A 20,240-nucleotide genomic window follows, 5' to 3' on the forward strand; every position below is an offset into this window, starting at 1 on the left:
GAAGTTCCTGGAAGATGGACTACCATGTGCCGCAGGAGGGTTGGCCTGCTCACTCAATAAACACACGGGCACTCCAGACCACACATTCGTTTCTGTGGGTTTGATCGATGTGGAGTCAGTCCCAGTAGTCTGCCCACACTGCATGCGTGGACAAAATTTCGTTTCTGAACCTGAAATGCCAAGGACTGCAGGGTCTGGAGTCATCACCCTGCCCACCGCCCTCATCACCTCTCCTTCACTCTTTCTTATGTCAAACAACCCAGAGTGTCACAAAGAGGAGGACTGTCGGCGGCGCCCCCTGGGTGCACCAGATATACCTCCCTCGTACCGAAGACTGCGCCCAGTGCTGGGGCACAGAAGAAAGAAAGAGATAGGCCCTGGCCTCAGAGCCTTGCAACCCAGATTCTAAGCCACCTAAACAGGAGAATATAAGAAACAGGATACACGAAGTGACAAATATGAGCATGGAGCAGTGTGGGCACAGGAGGGCCCCAACCCAGGTGTCGACGATAAGAGCTACACCACTCACAGCATCCGCAGCTCTGAGAGACATAAAGTTAATATAAATTCCCATGCATATTTAACACGCCCACAGTTCATTTTCCCAGCACTCTTGACATTAAGAGATAGAAAGGCACCCTCATTTATGGAGTAGTGTGCATGCCCTAATTCCTGCCCAGCGCCCTTAAGTCCAACAGTGCTTCTGTAAGCTGCTCTAAGCAACTGGGTGTGCGATAATGCCATTTGTATCAACTGAGGGTGCAAGGGACACTGTGGCTGGCTAATTCCCCCATGGTTGGGTAGGAGGGGGAGCCAGGGCCTCAGCTGAGGAGAGTGTATCTGTCTCATACCACTGTTCTGATGGTTTCAGGGAGGGCAGTAACCCAGGCCAAGGCAGTCGACCAGCTTGTGCAAGACAGCAGCACCAACAGAACTGCAGAAAAATAGCTGTGACTTCATGAATCTTGCTGTGCTGTGGTTTGTCCTCCAATGGTTCTCCTGCGGTCTCCACTGTAATGGTATTGAAATGAGACCTGAGAGAGGTGGATCTTGGAGGGGGGAGTCTGGGTCACGAACACTAATGCTGGTCTCCCGGGACTGGATTAGTTCCCACAAGACCGGGGTGTTATACAAGAGTCTGGCCGCTCTCTGGTCTCTGCCTCCTCTCTTGCCACGGGACTTCTCTCTCTTGCACGCGCTCCTGCCACGTGAAGCCGCCCACCACATTGCGATCCAGCCAGAAGGCTCTCACCAGAGGCCAGCTCAGTGTGGCCACGGGGTCCCGGGCTTTCAACCTCCAAACCCGTGGGCTGATTGAAGCAGCCTCCGGCATGTTGTTACAGCCACACAAACGGACCGGAGCAACTGACACCTGACAGACAGGCAGCTAGCAGAGATTTTAGTTCTACAAGCCAATAAAACTGCTTTCCAGTGTGAGCCAGTTTGAGTGGCAACCAAATGCTGACTTTACAAAAGTGGGCCATCAGACCACACCCTTGTCCTCAGTAGGGCTGCTCCCCTGCTCTCCCAGGTGCACTGAGTCCTCAGCTGTGCGTAGCGAGCTCATGTGTTCATCCAGGGTCACACGACCCAGGATCTTTGGGATACAAAGGCTGAAACCAGAACTTGCCTCTAAAAGGCCACACATTCTTTTGCTTTCTGCTGCTTCCTCCTCCTCCTTAAGCCATCTGGAGCTTCTTGGGTAATGGCTACTCTAGAATTAATCTCAAGCCAATTCCACCCCCCTCCCAGGAAACCCTCAGTCCCCACAGATGGGGCATTCGCCTCTCGCCGTTCTAGAGGTTAAACCAAGCAGGGAGCGTGCACAGGACCCTGGTCTCCTGGCTCTGAGGAGGCCCATCTGGTCTACCTCTCAGACATGGTGTGACCTGTGAAACCCGAGTCCAACAGGGCAGATCGCAAGTGAGTGCAGCCTCACAGGGCAGGTACAGAGCTTGCAGCTCCTGATGTGGTCAAGTCCCCTCCATCCCCGACCCCAAACCCTCAAAGTCATTTTCTCTCTTAGGCTTAACTCCACCCTGGATGCCGCCACATCGGAGCCTTCATCACGTGCGACTCTCTGCACCTTTCCTGACCAACCCAGTCTCCGGGACATACCACAACCTGGACAGCGGTGCTCGGAGGCCACCTTCACCCTGGGCCTGCTCAGGAGCCTGTCACTGACCCTTAGAGGGACCAAGGCCATCCTCAAAGGCCTGCCCTGCCCCCAGTCCCTGCGGCTCCTCTTCCTTTTTGATTTCTTCCCAGCATGGACCCACAGGGCCCACAGGTGATTACCCACCCCTGTGCAAGGTCTGCCTCCTGCTGGCTGTGAGTCATTGACATCCCAATGCCCCCTGGGGGGTGCGTGTGAATCAAAGACCCTACCCAGCCTGAGAACAGCGTCTGCCCCAGAGCGCGCTCTCTGGGGTTAACTGTGTGTTGGCTTAGCGCCTTGTCCTCCATCTTCCCCCGAAGGAACACAGAAGCCCCATGCGGGCAGGGGCCTCACTGCACTGAATCCCAGCTTCAGTATTAACAGTCATTAGGACCCCACCTGATTCCCTCCGGTTCATTTCCTAAAATGTCTCCAGCTTAACCACACTGGCCGGGGCGGGTTCTCCAGTCTCCGTCGGTTGCCGTGGGCTCGCCCCTCATCCCTACCTCATCTCCGCGATCTACTACATAAGCCCCTCAGAATCTTCCCACTCTGAGGAGCAACATCTTTCTTCTTCTAAAGGGAAATTTACCTTGCAAATTGCTAAGAAGCCTCTGGAATCCTCCTAAAGTTAGCTGCTTTGGAAGAAGGCGGCGGTAGCCGATATTGGCACAAACTTCAACAGTCATTCCAGAACACCTGCGGGCCCATGCACCTGCTTCTGCCTCCAAGGCACCTCCCTCCTCCCACAACCTCTGTGCGCGGACGCCTTGCTGGTCTCCTGACTGGTAACACTTAGCATCCTGTTTATTTCCGCTCAAGCGAGATTTCCAAAGCACTGCGGACCAACCTCTCAGAAGAGCCAAGTTCTGGAATTCTCGCCCAGCGCCTCCAGCTCCTCGGTTGCGACGCCCGCCCCCAACCCCTGTCCCAGGCCGAGGTGCGCCCACTCTGTTACCTGGAGCTTGTGCAGGTGCAGCAAGTAGCCTTGCACGAACGCCTGATAGAAGAAACGCAGCTGCCCTAACCTCGGAAGCTCCTCCAGACTCCGCCGTCGCCGCCGGTCCCCAGGCCCGGCTCCGGGAGCCTGGGCGGCTTCGTCCGCGGGGAGGGCGGTGGGGATCGCGGCCTTGGCTCTGGCTCCTTGTGGGCAGAGGCCACAGCCGGCCACTCGCGGCCCCAGCAGCGCCCACCTCAGCCTCGCGCAGCCCAGCGCAGCCATGGATCCGAGTTCGTGCGGCCGCGCCTTCGAGTCGCGAGTGCGCAGCACCTGGGCCAGCCCGCCAGGCCGAGCCGAAGGGGCGGGCTCAGAGGCAGGGGTGCCGCGGGCAGGCGGAGCGGAGGCCGGCCAGGCCTCTCCCCGCCTCCTCTGCCCCGCGGTGCTCGCGCCCCTGCGAAGCGGGATCTCGCGAATGTGCTGCAGGGCCTGTCTCCAGCGCTGGGTGCCGGACCCGGAAAGTCCAGGGACGGACGCCCGGGAACCCCGCTCTGGGTCTGGGCTGCCGCGGCAGGGCAGTCCCGTTCTCCAGGCCCCGCAGGCTCCTCCCCGCGAGACCCGCCCCGCCTGGCCCGCGGATCCCGACCTCGGAGCGCCGTCGCCCCGGTGGCCCTCACTTCCTGGTGGGTCAGGAAGCGGCCGCGGAGGCTGAGCCGCCCGCCGGCTTTTCCAAAGGGTCTCCCGCAGTGATTTGAGTGCTGAGCGAGGAAGGAGTCTGAACAGCTCAGAGCCAAGGTCAGCTGATCCTTGAGAGGGCAGCCGAACAACTTCATCATTTTTTCATAATGCAATTCTCCTCCTGCACAACATCCCATCCACAAGTCTGCTAAGACAGGGTTTTCAAGCTACTGGCGAAGACCAGATTTAGTGGGTCGTGACCAGAATCGTTTTGCAATTTTTAAATGTTTACTTATTTGAAAGGCAGAGATCTCCAGTCCATTGGTTCATTCCCCAAATTCCACCAACAGTCAGGGCTGGGACAGGCAGAAAGGAACTCAGTGCTGGTCTCCCGTGTGAGTGGCAGGAACCCAAAGACTGAGTGCTCACCTGCTGCCTCCCAGGGTGCACATTCGCAGGAAGCTGCAATCAGGAACAAGAACCAGTACTCTGGCCAGCACTGTGGCGTAGTGGGTAAAGCCGCCACCTGCAGCGCCAGCATCCCATATGGGTGCCGGTTCAAGTCCTGGCTGCTCTACTTCTGACCCAGCTCTCTGCTATGGCCTGGGAAAGCAGTAGAAGATGGCCCAAGTCCTTGGGCCCCTGCCCCCACGTGGGAGACCTGGAAGAAGCTCCTGGCTTTGGATCAGCCAGCCATTGTGGCCCTTTAGGGAGTGAACCAGTGGATGGGAGATCCTTTCTCTCTCTCTCTCTCTCTGTGTGTCTGTCTGTCTGTCTGTCTGTCTGCCTCTTTGTAACTCTGCCTTTCAAATAAGTAACATAAATCTTTTTTAAAAAAATTAGAAAATGACTCGTACAAATTAACACAGGGTCAAGGATTATTCAACCTTGTGAGTGAAGGAAACAGCAGGGTGATAAAGCTGGTTCAAAGAGCATTTGAAGAATGGTTATCAGCGGGCAGCCATAGGGGAGAGGTGTGTCAAGTTCAAGTCAGACTGACAGCTCACAGGGCTAGGTGGGGTTTTTTTCATTTATCCTAACATTCAGTTTCTTGAACCTGTGACTGAGTGTCTTCTATCAGTTTGGTGAGTTTCCCCAGCCATTACCTATCCAAACATTGCTTCTCCTCTTTCTTCCTCTTCAAGGACTTCAAACTATATTAGGTCTTCTCACTGTAACCTTTCTGTCTTTTACATACCCTGTCTTTGGCATTTTCTGTTTGCCTCTTCTAGTTCATTAATTCTCCATTTCAGCTGTGTTCAATATGTTATGAAATCTATCCAATGAATTCTTGTTTTTATAAATATTTATTTATTTGAGACTGGCACTGTGGCGTAGCAGGTAAAGCCACTGCCTCAGTGCCAGCATCCCATATGGGCACCAGTTCAAGTCCCCGCTGCTCCACCTCCAATCCAGCTCCCTGCTAACTCGCCTGGGAAGGCAGTAGAAGATGGCCAAAGTGCTTGGGCCCCTGCACCCACATGGGAGGCCCAGAAGAAGCTCCTGGTTCCTAGCTTTGGATCAGCCCAGCTTCAGCATTTGCAGCCATTTGGGGAGTGAACTAGCAATTGAAAGATATTTCTCTGTGTGTGTGTCTATCTGTAACTCATCCTTTCAAATAAATAAATATTCTCTTAAAATTATTTATTTATGTGAAAAGCAGAGTTAGAGAGAGAGGAATACACACACACACACACACACACATATATATATATAGAGAGAGAGAGCGAGAAAGATCTTCCACCTGCTGATTCATTCCCCAAATGACTGCAATGGCCAGGACTGGGCAAGGCCAAAGCCAAGAGCAAGGAGTTCTTCCAGGTCTCCCACCTGGGTACAGGGGCCCAAGCACTTGGACCATCTTCTGCTGCTTTCCCAGGCACATTAGCAGGGCGCCGGATCGGAAGTGGAGCAGCCGGGACTAGAACCAGTGCCCACATGGGCTGCCGGCAGCGGTTAACTCACTAAATCACAATGCCATCCCCTTAATTTCTTTCTTTTCAGATTTATTTATTTGAAAGAGAGAGAGGGAGAGAGAGAGAGAGATCTTCCATTCACTGGCTCACTTCCCAGTTGTCTGCAACAGCTGGGGCTAGGTAGGGCCAGGCTGAAGCCAGTAGTCAGGAACTCCATCTGGGTCTCCCAGGTGGGTGCAGGAACCCAAGCCCTTGAGCCACTATCCACTGCTTCCCAGATGCATTAGCAGGGAACTGGATCCGAGGCAGAGGAGCTGGGACTTTAATCCGCGCTTCCAGATGGGATGCTAGTGTCCGATGCAGCAGTCAATCTGCTGTGCCACACCTCTGCCCTGCCTAACTTCTAATTCTATTTTTCAGTTTTCAATTTGATGAGGTTTTATTCCAAAATCTATGTCCTTTTTCATAATTTCGACCTTTGTGTCCAGATTCTCAAATTTGCCTTCTATGCTCCCTTTCATTTCGTAAGCATGGTCTTAGGAGGGCACTGGACCGTTAGAACTCCAATAGCTGGAGCCTGTGAGGGACCCGGTCGGAACCGCCTGTTGTTGCCTGTTTCACTGTGGCCGCGTTTCTTCCTGCGCCTGCTTACCTTTGATCATGTGCCCGAGCGGCACCAGGCGTTCGCGAACTAGGATGCTCCCACTTTGCTCAGGGAGCTCTTTCCTTCCTGACAGTTCCCTGCGGCACCAGCAATCCTACAGCACCTTGGGACAGTCTCGGGCGGCAGATGCTTGAAGCCGAATGCCGTTCTGCCGTTCTTTGGGGGGCTAGCCCGTTTCCAGTCCCTAAGTTACCAGAAGAGGTATAGGTTTGCTGCCCCGTGTGCATAGAAGCCAATATTATGTCACCAGCTGTCGGGAGAAGACAGAGGCTTTAGTGCAGAAGTCGACTTGGCAAGGAGACGGGAGGCAAGGCTCCAATCCATCTCCCTGATCCGTGGATTGGGAAAGAGAAGCGACGACACAGACACGTCCACAGGGCAGCTTCTGCTGGATGAGGCCTGCACGGCTGCACCGCGAGTGGATCAGAACCAGGACAAGCCTGGTCAGTGGAGCTGCTCACCTTCACCACGCTGAGTTCCTAAGCTGTCTGCTGCTTCTGTTTCGGCTCAGTCTCTGACTCTGGTTCCGGGGGAGATCGGGATCGTGTCATCTGTAGGCCATGGGCCTCCTTTCTGCACTCGTGCAGCTCAGCTTGTCAGTCTTGATCTAGCTGAACATTTTTTAAAAGATTTAAAAGGCAGGGTTGCAGAGAGAGAGAGAGAGATAACCATCTGCTGGTTCACCTCCCAATTGGCTGCAATGGCCAGAGCTGGACCGATCCAAAGCCAAGAGCCAGGAGCCTCTTCCAGGTCTCCCACATGGGTGCAGGGGCCATCCTCTGCAGCTTTCCCAGGCACATTAACAGGAAGCTGGATTGGAAGTGGAGCAGCCAGGACACGAACCGGCACCCATATGGGATGCTGGCACTGCAGGCGGCGGCTTTACCGGCTATGGCACAGCACCGGCGCCAAAGTTCAAACTGATTTAAGTCAGCATGGTAATGACGCCTGTAAAAACAACTTAAATAGCAATTTAGTAACCTGCCACTGAAGAATGAGGCTTGGAGGTTTTGGGGGAAGGACCAGGAGACCAGGAGACACAGCAGGGGGCCTTTGAGTTTGGCGGTGTCAGGAAACCCGATTAAGTGCCAACAACCTGGTTTCATTTGACCCTTTTGGGTCCCAACCAAGGTCAGATCTGAGAGGTCACGGACTGCAGCTCTTCTTCCCCGACCCTGGGAGGCTCAACCACTCGGCTTCTCCACTTCCTCCCGCAAAAGGAAATCCCAGCAGTAGGAAAGGGGTCCCAGCTGCCTCGTTCACCCCCACGGTCTGTGCTCTGATGTTTGCCTGGTAATTCCTCACCGCCCTGTCTGTTCTCTGAGGCCCATGCAGACGAACGTTCTTTCTGTTTTCTTCAAGTGATCTCTACAGAGTTGATTCCAGCATTCGCAGCGTGGAACCCCAATTCCATGTGCTGTGCCGCAGTGCCTGCCCGGGGCAAGAAAAGTTGAAATCCACGCAGAAAGCAGTTGTCAGAAAGTGCGTGGAAAATGCACGGTAGGAATGAATTGAATTACATTTGCCCTGAAATTTTGAGTCCTCTCATTTTTCCATGAGTGTTTAACGAAGCTTTCTTATTTCCTAACATAGCCATTTAATGCTGTGTACTTCCACACGATGTTTTAACCGTATCCAACAAGATTCAATACACAGTTTCTCTAGTCATTCCTTTCCAAACTGCTTATAATTTTCATTTTGATTGCCTTTCTGATCTTAGAGTCCTGTGGAAAGGTGCTTTTATTTACAAGTAAATAAAAATATTATTTTCTTATTAATGTAAAATGCTATTACATTGTGGTGAGAGTGTATCTATTCTGGTTTTTAGAGTTATTAAAATGATTTGGATGGTCTAGTACTTGTTTATTTTTCTGAATGTTCCATGTGTATTTTTGAAAAATGTGTAGTCTCAATTTATTAATTTTGTTTTTCTAAAAATTTATTTATTTATTTATTTGAAAGGCAGAGTTACGGAGGCAGAGAGAGAGAGAGAGATCTTCCATCCACTGGTTCACTCTCCAAATAGCCGCAACAGCCAGAGCTGGGCCAGTGTGAAGCAAAGAGCCTGGAGTTTCTTCCAGGTCTCCCAAGTGGATGCAGGGGTCCACGGACTTGGGCCATCCTCTCCTGCTTTCCCAGGCCTTAGCAGAGAGCTGGATCAGAAGAGGAGCAGGAGCTGGTGCTGTGGCATGGAAGGTAAAACAATCACCTGCAGTGCTGGCATCCCATATGGGTGCCAGTTCGAGTCCCAGCTGCTCCACTTCCTATCCAGCTCTCTGCTGTGGTCTGGGAAAGCAGTAGAAAATGGCCCAAGTGCTTGGGCCCCTGCACCCACGTGGGAGACCCAGAAGAAGCTCCAGGCTCCTGGCTTAGAGTTGGCTCAGCTCCGGACGTTGTGGCCATTTGGGGAGTGAACCAGAGAATGGAGTAACGAACTCTCTGTCTCTCCTTCTGCCTTTCTGTAACTCGGCCTTTCAAATAAATGAATAACTCTTTAAAATAAAATAAATAAATCATAAAAAAAAGTAGAGCAGCCGGCACTTGAACCATATGGGATGCTGGCACTGCAGGCACCAGCTCCTAATTTTGTTTCTAAATTCTTTGTAGACTTATCTTCGTCTACTAGATTTGTTAACTTCTGAGAGGTACTTTCAAATAACTCAAAACTAGTATCGATTTGTAGAATTTCCAAATGTCCTTTTTTTAAATTTTTTTTTTTTTTATTTGGCAGAGTTAGACAGTGAGAGAGAGAGACAGAGAGAAAGGTCTTCCTTTGCCGTTGGTTCACCCTCCAAATGGCCGCCATGGCCGGAGCAGCGCCGATCTGAAGCCAGGTGCCTCCTCCTGGTCTCCCACACGGGTACAGGGGCCCAAGCACCCAGGTCATCCTCCACCGCCCTCCCAGGCCACAGTAGAGAGCTGGACTGGAAGAGGAGCAACCAGGATTAGAACCCAGTGCCCACACAGGATGCAGGTGCCGCAGGCGGAGGATTAACCAAGTGAGCCACGGCACCCCCCCCCCAATGTTCTTCTATATCCAACAGCTTTGGTTTTGTAGTTTCAAGATCTGTTGTTGGGGTTCATGACTATTACATATTCTTGATGGATGCCACTTTTTATGAATTTGAAATATTTAATGGCCATGAATTAATTTGTCTGATTTTGATATTTTATTATGTTATTTCCATGCATATAGTTGCTAGATCTTTATCCATCTTCCTATTTTCAATCACTCTAAGTTATTTTGATTTAAAAATATCTCCCAGGGCCGGCACTGTGGCGTAGCGGGTAAAGCCGCCACCTGCAGTGCCAGCATCCCATGTGGGCGCCGGTTATAGTCCCAGCTGCTCCACTTCTGATCTAGCTCTCTGCTATCGCCTGGGAAAGCAGTGGAAAATGGCCCAAGTCCTTGGGCCCCTGCAACCACATGGGAGACCCTGAAGAAGCTCCTGGCTCCTGATTTCGGATCGACCCAGCTCTGGCCATTGTGGCCACTTGGGGAGTGAACCAGTGGATGGAAGATTTCTCTCTCTCTCTCTCTCTCTGCCTCTCTGTAACTCTGCCTTTCAAATAAATAAATCTTTAATAAAGAAATCTCCCACATAGCTTGATGTTTTTTCTAACCCAACAAGAGAATCTTTTTACTTACAGACTTACTTTATTTGAAAGGCCAAGTTATGAGAGAGAGGAAGAGAGAGATCTTCCGTCTACTGGTTCGCTCCCCAGATGGCTACAATGGTCAGGGCTGGGCCAGACCACAGTCAGGAGTCTGCAGCTCCATCCAGATCTTCCACGTGGGTGCAGGGACCCAAGCACTCAGGCCATCTTCCACTGCTGCCCCAGTCACATCAGCAGGAAGCCGGATCACAGTGAAACAGCTCAGACCTAACTCAGAACCCACATGGGATGCCAGTGTCACAGACACGCACTTAACCTGCTGTGCAACACTGCTGGCTCTTTTATTATTTTTAAAAATTATCATTGGTGGCCCACACCGCGGCTCAATAGGCTAATCCCCTGCCTGTGGCGCCGGCACCCCGGGTTCTAGTCCCGGTCGGGGCGCCGGATTCTGTCCCGGTTGCCCCTCTTCCAGGCCAGCTCTCTGCTGTGGCCAGGGAGTGCAGTGGAGGATGGCCCAAGTGCTTGGGTCCTGCACCCGCATGGAAGACCAGGAGAAGCACCTGGCTCCTGCTACCAGATCAGCGCGGTGCGCCGGCCACAGCGCGCCGGCTGCGGTGGCCATTGGAGGGTGAACCAACGGCAAAGGAAGACCTTTCTCTCTGTCTCTCTCTCTCACTGTCTACTCTGCCTGTCAAAAAAAAAAAAAAAAAAAAAAAAAAAAGATTTATTTATGTGAAAAGTAAAGTGATAGAGAAAAAGGGTGAGACATAGAAAGATTGATCTTCTGTATGCTGGTTTATTCCACAAATGGCCACAATGGCCAAAAGTTTGATGCCACTGTGTAGTTGGGAGTGTTGGGAAACAAACTCTCCATCACAGTTTAAGGGAGTGCGAATTGCTACAGAGCTTTCAAATTTTTAGAAGCAGCAAACCTACTGCTGGGGATTTATTCCAGTCATGTACTTATACACTTACAAAATCATAAATATAGATGAATATTTATCACAGCATTGTTTGTAAAGATAAAGAAAATACTGGATACAACATCAATACCCATCAGTAGGGGACTAGTGAAAGAAACCATGGTTAACTCATGCATTGGAATCGTTTGCAGCCTTAAAAAGCAATGATACAATCCTACATATGCTGATAATACAACAAATTCCGATTCATATTTTCAATTAAAAAGTCCAAGATGTAGGGGCCAGCGTAAGTAGTGGGTAAAGCTGCCGCCTGCAGTGCCAGCATCCCATATGGGCTCCAGTTCAAGTTCCAGCTGCTCCACTTCCGATCCAGCTCTCTGCCGTGGTCTGGGAAAGCAGTGGAAGATGCGCAAGTCCTTGGGCCCCGGCACCTACATGGAAGACCCAGAAGCTCCTGGCTCCTGACTTTGGGTGGGTGCAGCTCTGGCTGTTGCAGTCACCTGGGGAGTGAACCAGTGGATGGAAGACCTCTCTCTCTCTCTCTCTGCCTATGCCTCTCTGTAACTCTGGCTTTCAAATAAAATAAATAAATCTTTAAGGAAAAAAAAGTCCAAGATGCAGAATAGTGTTATTCAGTTGTTGCATAACTGCCGATGATTGCCCGTGGACCGACTGTCTCAGGATAGACGCACAAGAACTGTGGCTGCCTCTGCGGCAAAGGGACCAGGGGTCGTCCCTCACACCGTGCTCTCTGGGAGTTTTTGTAAAAAGTACACATAATACCTCATTTTTTAAAGTGGCTTGGGCCGCCACCGTGGCTCACTAGGCTAATCCTCCGCCTGCGGCATTGGCACACCAGGTTCTAGTCCTGGTCGGGGCGCTGGATTCTGTCCTGGTTGCTCCTCTTCCAGTCCAGCTCTCTGCTGTGGCCCGGGAGTGCAGTGGAGGATGGCCCAAGTGCTTGGGCCCTGCACCCGCATGGGAGACCAGGAGAAGCACCTGGCTCCTGGCTTCAGATCGGCGCAACGCACCGGCCGTAGTGGCCACTTGGGGGGTGAACCAATGGAAAAAGGAAGATCTTTCTCTCTCTCTCTCTCTCTCTCTCTCTCTCTCTCTCTCTAACTCTGCCTGTCAAAAAAATAAATAAATAAATAAAGTGGCTTGTTCAGAAGACGTCACATAGTAAGGACGTTTTTTAAAAAAAACTTCCTGGCCGGCGCCGCGGCTCACTAGGCTAATAGGCGCCGGCACACCGGGTTCTAGTCCCGGTTGGGGCGCCGGATTCTGTCCCGGTTGCCCCTCTTCCAGGCCAGCTCTCTGCTGTGGTCAGGGAGTGCAGTGGAGGATGGCCCAGGTGCTTGGGCCCTGCACCCCATGGGAGACCAGGAAAAGCACCTGGCTCCTGGCTCCTGCCATCGGATCAGCGCGGTGCGCTGGCCGCAGCGCGCCGGCCGCGGCGGCCATTGGAGGGTGAACCAACGGCAAAGGAAGACCTTTCTCTCTGTCTCTCTCTCTCTCACTGTCCACTCTGCCTGTCAAAAAAATAAATAAATAAATAAATAAACTTTCTGAAAACTTATTTGCCAGAGTGATGTCCGCATGTCCCATTAACGCAGTCTCTTGAGTCTTTTACGAGGTGTGAATATCTTTAGTGGAATCTGGCGGGAGGGCAAGGGTCATGTCCGAGTTGAGAGCCAGGGGGAACCAGTTGTGCTTGTTCACTGCTTCACTCTGGCTGGGCGGTGCCGATCGCTGATCTACTTACATCCCACAGATCAACGTCTCTCCCAGCAGAACTGCCAGATGATTTCGTTGGAATTAATACACGTGATGCATGAGCCCCCTTGGACTGCTCAGGCCCCTGTAGCGTGACCCCCGCCACGTGACACTGTTTCTACTTTGGTGCAGATTCTTCCAGATGTTCTATGTTTCAATAAGCCCCTTGTTTTCATCTTTTGGTGAAAAAAGATCATGTTGAGACCCTGTTGTGAATTCCTAAAAAATATTATGAAGGCTGATGGCTTTTAAAAACATGCTTACAGCTCATTTCTATTTTTCCTACAAATTCCTTATATCCTTTGGTTATTTTTCCAATTGGCTTGTCTTTTCTAATTGTCTGTTGGTGTTCTGGTTCTGTTCCTATTTACAGAGGGCAGTATTCATCTTCTACAAGTGTTTTCTCTTGCGGTTTGTCCCTTATATCTGGACTGTATTTAGGGTGTTTTGAGGGTGTCTTGGCATTTTTTCCTTTAACACTTTCTGGGTGTCATATCCTGCCTGGACTACCCCAAGATAACTAGGGAGGAAACACGTTTTACTTTACACTTGCTAGCTTTGTTTTTCACATGCATATTTTTCATGGCTAGCAATTCAGTCATCTGAAATTTTTGTGTGTGTGTGTGTGTGACTTAGGGTCCTAGTCCAAATAATAGCTAAGTATTCCACCACCATTTATCAAACAACAGCTCAGGGATTTGCTGGATTTGCTCTAATGCGGGCTGAGGCCAGAAGCCTGGAACTCAGGGAGACAAATGTCTTGTGCCTGAGCGAGCTCTGACAGAGGAGCCCCACACTGATAACATTTGATGTCTTTTATTGCCGGCGGTGGAGAGCGGGCTCATGCCCTAAAGAACTCTCGGCCCGAAGCTCAAAGCAACAGGGTTTATAAAGGCAAAATCCACAAGCAGGGGAGGTGGAATACATGCTTGCTAGGGTCAAGCTGACCCAAGGCCTAGGTGAAACTAACAGCAATTACAGTCTTGACCATAGGCAAGTTACAGTCTTAACATTAATCCAGGTGCAGCGTATCTGTTTTAAGCCTGAGCCATCCTGCTAGGGAGTTTCTCTGCTCTGCCAAGTGGGATGCAGTGCACCGTTATTGTCTGAGTTTTAGATCATAATTTCAGACCAGAATCTCACAGTGGGGGGTGCTTTCTCAAGATGGAGTCCCTGCTGTCAAGGTGTCACTTCAGTCTGAGCACATCAGAAGGGAGCTGGAATGGAAGGGGAGCTGAGACTTGAACCCAGCTACTCCAATACGGGATGCAGGCATCCCAAGTGGTGGCTTAACTGCTATGCCAAATGCCTACCTCAGAAGTCAGAATTTTCAAGAGAAAGTGGCTAACACTCTGAAAGTTTTCATTGGCCCAAACCAACCAGTAGGTACCAGTTTTCACTTTCTTTGCTATTCTTAGGCCATCTTCCACTGCTTTCCCAGGCACATTAGCAGGGAGCTGGATGGGAAGTGGAGCAATCAGGACTTGACCCGGCGCCCACATGGGATGCCGGTGCTGCAGGCTGGGACTTTAACCTGCTGTGTGACAGCGCCGGCCCCATACGCTAATTTTTTATAATAAGAATCAGAGGGGCAGAGATGACAACTGATTTGCCAGGAAGGTCAGAGCCAGGGATGAGAAGCTGGGAGTCCCCACTGCTTTTCTTGGCTTCCCTGGTAGGACTTTCACTCTTCAGAGCAGAAAACGCTGGCTCTCAGGCATCACATATTTTTTTCCGATTTCATCAAACATCTGAACTTCAGCTGTTACAAAACAAACACTAGGTGATGTCTGCGGTCTGCTGTGTCCTCCTTTCTCTGGAGGGAACGAGATGCAACAGCCAGCCTTGACTCCTGCATCGGGTGAGCTGCTCAGGTGAAAAGAACCCCCTGGGGTCAGCGCGGTGGCGTAGCAGGTTAAGCCTCCGCCTGTAGCACCGGCATCCCACATGGGTGCCGGTTTCAGTCCCGGCTGCTCTATTTCCCATCCAGCTCCCTGCTGCTGTGCCTGGGAAAGCAGTGGAGGATGGCCCAAGAGCTTGGGCCCCTGCACCCACATGAGACCAGAGGAAGCTCCTGGCTCCGGCGTGCTCCAGCCCTGGCCATTGCAACCATTTGGGGAGTGAACCAGCTGACAGACGCTCTCTGTCTCTCCCTTTCTGTAACTCTGCCTTTCAAATAAATAAATTTTATTTAAAAAACACATACACAGGCCGGCGCCGTGGCTCACTAGGCTAATCCTCCGCCTAGCGGCGCCGGCACACCAGGTTCTAGTCCCGGTTGGGGCACCGGATTCTGTCCCGGTTGCCCCTCTTCCAGGCCAGCTCTCTGCTGTGGCCCGGGAGTGCAGTGGAGGATGGCCCAAGTGCTTGGGCCCTGCACCCCATGGGAGACCAGGAAAAGCACCTGGCTCCTGGCTCCTGCCATCGGATCAGCGCGGTGCACCGGCCGTCAGCGCACCGGCCGCGGCGGCCATTGGAGGGTGAACCAACGGCAAAGGAAGACCTTTCTCTCTGTCTCTCTCTCTCACTGTCCACTCTGCCTGTCAAAAAAATAAAAAAAAATAAAAAAATAAAACACATACACAAAAAGAGAGCAGACACTTAAGATGACATCATGCCATATTAGAGTATCTGGGTTCAACACACTGGCCTGGCTTCTGACTCCAGTTTCCTACTATGTCAGGCCCGGGGGGCAACAGTGATGGCTCAAGTAATCAGGCTCCTGCCGCCCAAAAAGGAGACCCACATCGAGTTCCCAGCTCCCAATCCATTATGAGTATTTTAATTATCTCTCTCTCAAATACATTTTAATTTTTTTTAAAAAAAAGCAAAAGCCAAGTTATAAGACCATTTCAGGGGCTGGTGCTGTGGCATCGTAGGTTAAGCATCCGCCTGTGGTGCCAGCACCCCATATGGGCACGGGTTCAGGTCCCAGCTGCTCCACTTCCAATCCAGTTCCCAACAGTGGCCTGGGAAAGCAGTACAAGATAACTCGAGAAGCTCCTGCATCTGCAAGAAGCTTCTGGCTTTGGATCAGCCCAGCTCCAGCAGTTGCGGCCATTTGGAGAGCGAGCCAGCAGATGGAAGACCTCTCTCTGTGTCCCTCCCTCTATCTGTAACTTTGTCTCTCAAGTAAATAAATCCTTTAAAACAAAAAATTTCAACCATTGATCTCATACTCACTAGAAAGACATATCAAAGTTAATAATGGTGATAGGCCAGCGCCGCGGCTCACTTGGCTAACCCTCCGCCTGTGGCACCAGCACCCCGGGTTCTTGTCCTGGTTGCTCCTCTTCCAGTCCAGCTCCCTGCTGTGGCCCCGGGAAGGCAGTGGAGGATGGCCCAAGTGCTTGGGCCCTGCACCCGCATGGGAGACCAGAAGGAAGCACCTGGCTCCTGGCTTCGGATTGGCGCACCACACCAGCCGCAACATGCCAGCTGTGGTGACCACTTGGGGGGTGAACCAATGAAAAAAGGAAGACCTTTCTCTCTATCTGTCTCTCTCTCACTGTCTAACTCTGCCTGTCAAAAAAAAAAAAAGGATAATGGTGATAAATTATGTGACTTTTTTCTATACTTTTCTGTATGTTGTGCTAAGCATTTTAAAAATGCATTTCTTTCTAACAAGAAAGACTGCACAACAGTAAAGAAGATAGGCTGCAGGGGGCACTGTGCCCAGTGGGCTAGGATGTCCTTGAGATGCCTGCATCCCATACTGAAGCGCTGCTTTGGGTCCCGGTTCCTTTGTTTCCAATCCAGTTCCTGCTAATGCACCCTTGGAAGCAGTAGATGATGGCTCAAGTACTTGGGTCCCTACCACCCATGTGGGAGGCCAGGATGGAGTTCCTGGCTCCTGGCTTTGGCATGACACAGCCCTGGCTATTGGGACAATTTGGGGAGTGAACCAGGAGTAGAAGCTTGCTCTCTCTGTCTCTCCCCTTTCCCCATCACTCTGCCTTTCAAGTAAATGATAATCCATAAATTTGTTTTAAAGATGTATTTATCTGAAAGGCAGAGTTACACAGAGAGAGAAGGAGAGTGAACCATCTGCTGGTTCACTCCCCAGTTGGCTGCAATGGCCAGAGCTGCACTGATCTGGAGCCAGGAGCTTCTTCTGGGTCTCCCATGTGGGTTCAAGGACCCAAGGACTTGGGCCATCTTCTACTGCTTTCCCAGGCCATAGCAGAGAGCTGGATTGGAAGTGGAGCAGCCGGGACTCGAACCGGCACCCATATGGGATGCTGGCACTGAGGCAGTGGCTTTACCTGCTAGACCACAGCGCCAGCCCAATAAATATTTTTTTTTTTAAATAGGCTATATGTTGTTCATCAACAGTCAGGGCAAGGGCTGATAAAGTCACCGTTTCTCATAGTGTTCATTTCACTTTAACAGGTTTCCTTTTTGGCAACAAATGAGCAGTAAATATTGACCCAGGAGGCCTGGGGCAGAGCTGGACACTCGAGTTCTACTAAAGTTCCAGGTGAAGACAAGCTATTTGGCCCAGGGACCACATTTGGATTGGCAGGAGTCGACAAGGAACAGCTCTGGAGAGAAGGCATGTGCAGCTGATCCCGCCAGGCAGGTTCATGGTGGGAGCATTTGGCAATGCCGGGAACAGGCAGGACACTGCAAGTCCAGGCTTCACACTCCAGGAGGGCCACTCAGAGGGGAGAGACACCAGGAGGAACGTTGACAGAAACAAGGCCCCATTCTCACGGCCAGCTATCCCCTGAGGACTTCTGCCAAATGCTGGGGCTGTACACAGTGGGAGCCTGAAAATCTAAGGAGAAAAGCTTCCAGAAAATAAAGTGGAGCTTTCAGAAGCCTTGCAATACGTGGAGAATTGAACTGTATGTCAAGGATAATGTAAAAGGCAGCAAGAAGTGGAGCTGAAGAACATTCTAGCACTATGAACCAAAATCAAAACGTAGGCTCTAGCTGTTGCTATGGAACCAACTGCCCACTTAGTGACTTAAGATAGCAATCATTGTTATACGGATTCTGCAGGTCAGGAATCTGGAGTGGGCACAGCAGGGGGACAGCTTGTTTTTGTTCTGATTTTGGAACCTCAGCTAGGAAGACTCCAAGCTGCCAGCTGGGAGAATCTGGAAGCAGCACATGACTCAGAGACTCAGAGCGTTTCCACAGGGACTCTGTGGCTTGGATTCCCTCCAGCATGGCAGCCTCAGAGCAGTAGGACTTGCCATCCCACAGCTCGGGGCTCCAACCAGGAATGTTCCAGTGAGTCAGGCAGAAGGTGCATGATCTTTTATGACCCAGTTCAAACGTGACACAGCATGAAATCTGTTGTGCTCTATCAGTCACTTGAATCACCCTGGACTGACGGGGAGGAAAATCGGACTCTAAATCCTAATGGAAGAGCAGTGATATCAGCTATAGACTGCATGTGGCATGCCACCACCTTTGGAAACCACCATCTCCCACATTAACCATCCCAGAAATACAATGTGACATCATGCCGAGATAGCGCTGTGCTGCCACTAGAATGACTAAAATTGCAAAGACAAATGAAACGCTAAATTCATAAACACACAGTGTTAACTCTACTTCAGTCAGAACTTTGCTACACTGCTGCCAAAAGTCTCAGCTGCTGAGCCAGCATTGTGGTGCAGCAGGTTAAGCCACCAACTATGATGTCAGCATCCCATGAGTGAAGTTCAAGACCCGGTTACTCCACTTCCAATCCAGCTCCCTGTTAATACACCTGGGAAAGCAGCAGCAGATGGCCCAAGCTCCAGGAGTCTTTAACTCCATCTGGGTCTCCCGTGTGTGTGCTGGGACCCAAGTCCTTCGGCCAGCTTCTGCTTTCCCAGGTGCATTAGCAGGGAGCTGGGTAGGAAGCAGAGCAGCTGGAACTCGAACTGGCACTCCAATATGGGAGATGGAAATTGCAGGAAGCGGCTTAACCCTCTGCACCACAACACGAGACCCCCTCCCACCATGCTGAGGTTTTTTTTTTTTTTTTTTCAATATTTATTTATTTATTGAAAAGGCAGAGTTACAGAGCAGGAGAGACAGATATCTTCAACCTGCTGGTTCACTCCCCAAATGGCTGCAACAGCCAGAGCTGGGCTGATCCAAAGCCAGGAGCTTCTTCTGGGTCTCCCACAAGGGTGCAAGGACCCAAAGACTTGAGCCATCTTCTACTGCTTTCCCAGGGCATAGCAGAGAGCTGGACCAGAAGTGGAGCAGCTGGGACTTGAACTAGTGCCCCTGTGGGATGTCAGCACTGCAGGCGATGACTTTATCTGCTACGCCACAGTGCCGGCCCCCATCATGAGATTCTTAATGACAAAGATCCTGATCTGTTAATATCACAGCTCATTAGAAAGGTCACTGCATTAGAACAGAGATGGATGACAGAGAAAAAGGTCTTTCATCTGCAGGGACTTGGGCCTTTGCCCCGGGGAGAGGGAGGTGGCAGAGGGAAGCGACGGGCAGGAGGAGTCAGTGATGCGGATCTCAGCAGCGGCCTCCAGGGTGACTGCTGGGGTTCTCGGCTTACTAAGCCCACGGGCGCGCCTGAGTCAGTTTCCCAACGACAACATTTGCTTTCCTCTGCCACAAAGAATCATGCACACTTGGGATGTCCATCAGCCTTTCAAATTCAAAATGTACCATCCCGAGAGCTGCACACCAAGGCTGGTAACACCGCTGCCTCCGCACGGACCTGCCTGGGATCCCCACTGCTAAGTATAGGGTTGTGATCAGCTGAACCTCGACTTCCCATCCCTCCCCCAGGCCAACTGTGCAACTAATACCTAAATCACGGATAGATCACTGCCACTACCCCAGAAATTCCTCTTGTGTCCCCTTTTCTTCTTTTTTTAATGATTTATTTGAAGGGCAGAATGACAGAAAGCGAGAGAGCGAGAGAATCAATCTACTCTTTTACTGTCCAAATGCACTCAACAGCCAAAGCTGGGCCAGGCTGAAGCCAGGAGCCAGAAACTCCATCCTGGTCTCCCACATGGGCGGCAGAGACCCAAGCACTTGGGTCATCATCTGCTTTCCTCCCAGGCGCAGCAGCAGGGAGCTGGATCAGAAGCGGAGCAGCCAGGACTGGAACTGGTACTGCGATACGGGATGCCAGCGTCACACACGATGGCTTAACCCGCTGCACCACAATGTCAGTCCCTGGGCCCCCTTTCTTACTATGTGAGAGGTCTTCAAAAAGTTCAGATGTATATCACAAAAAAAAAAAAAAAAAAAACCTATGCCTGGATTTCAAAATTGTTTCACACCTAAGTGCAGGAGTTTAATTGCACTTTCTCATGAAGTTCTCGAGGTCCACTCATACTACTGACTCCCAGACACGACGTCAGCTCTGATTTCCAGCTCTGTAGGCCAGCTGCTCTCTTCTTGCCGCTCGCAGAGCTACACAGCATGTACTCATCTGTGTCTGGCTTCTCTCCATCAGTGTAATGCTTTAAGTTGCAGAAATCACTGGTTTGCTCCTTCCCTCCCACCCCGAGTGTGAGTTCACATCAGTTTATCTGGGTCTCCCATGTGTGTGCTGAGATATCTGAATTAATCACAATTTTTT

The 20,240-nt window shown here is 51.1% G+C and overlaps 1 protein-coding gene across 1 annotated transcript in view; it reads right to left on the minus strand.

Moving 5' to 3' along the window:
* The window catches only part of CYP27A1 (cytochrome P450 family 27 subfamily A member 1), a 40,415-nt gene extending 37,024 nt beyond the window's left edge, over positions 1–3,391 (minus strand). Inside the window, exon 1 of the mRNA NM_001190430.2 lies at positions 3,117–3,391. Coding sequence (NP_001177359.1) covers positions 3,117–3,380 — 264 coding nt within the window. The 5' untranslated portion in view covers positions 3,381–3,391. The remainder of the gene's footprint in view (positions 1–3,116) is intronic.
* Positions 3,392–20,240: the final 16,849 nt, after the last annotated feature.

This window comes from Oryctolagus cuniculus, chromosome 3 (genome assembly GCF_964237555.1).
Source record: "Oryctolagus cuniculus chromosome 3, mOryCun1.1, whole genome shotgun sequence".
Lineage (NCBI taxonomy): Eukaryota > Metazoa > Chordata > Mammalia > Lagomorpha > Leporidae > Oryctolagus > Oryctolagus cuniculus.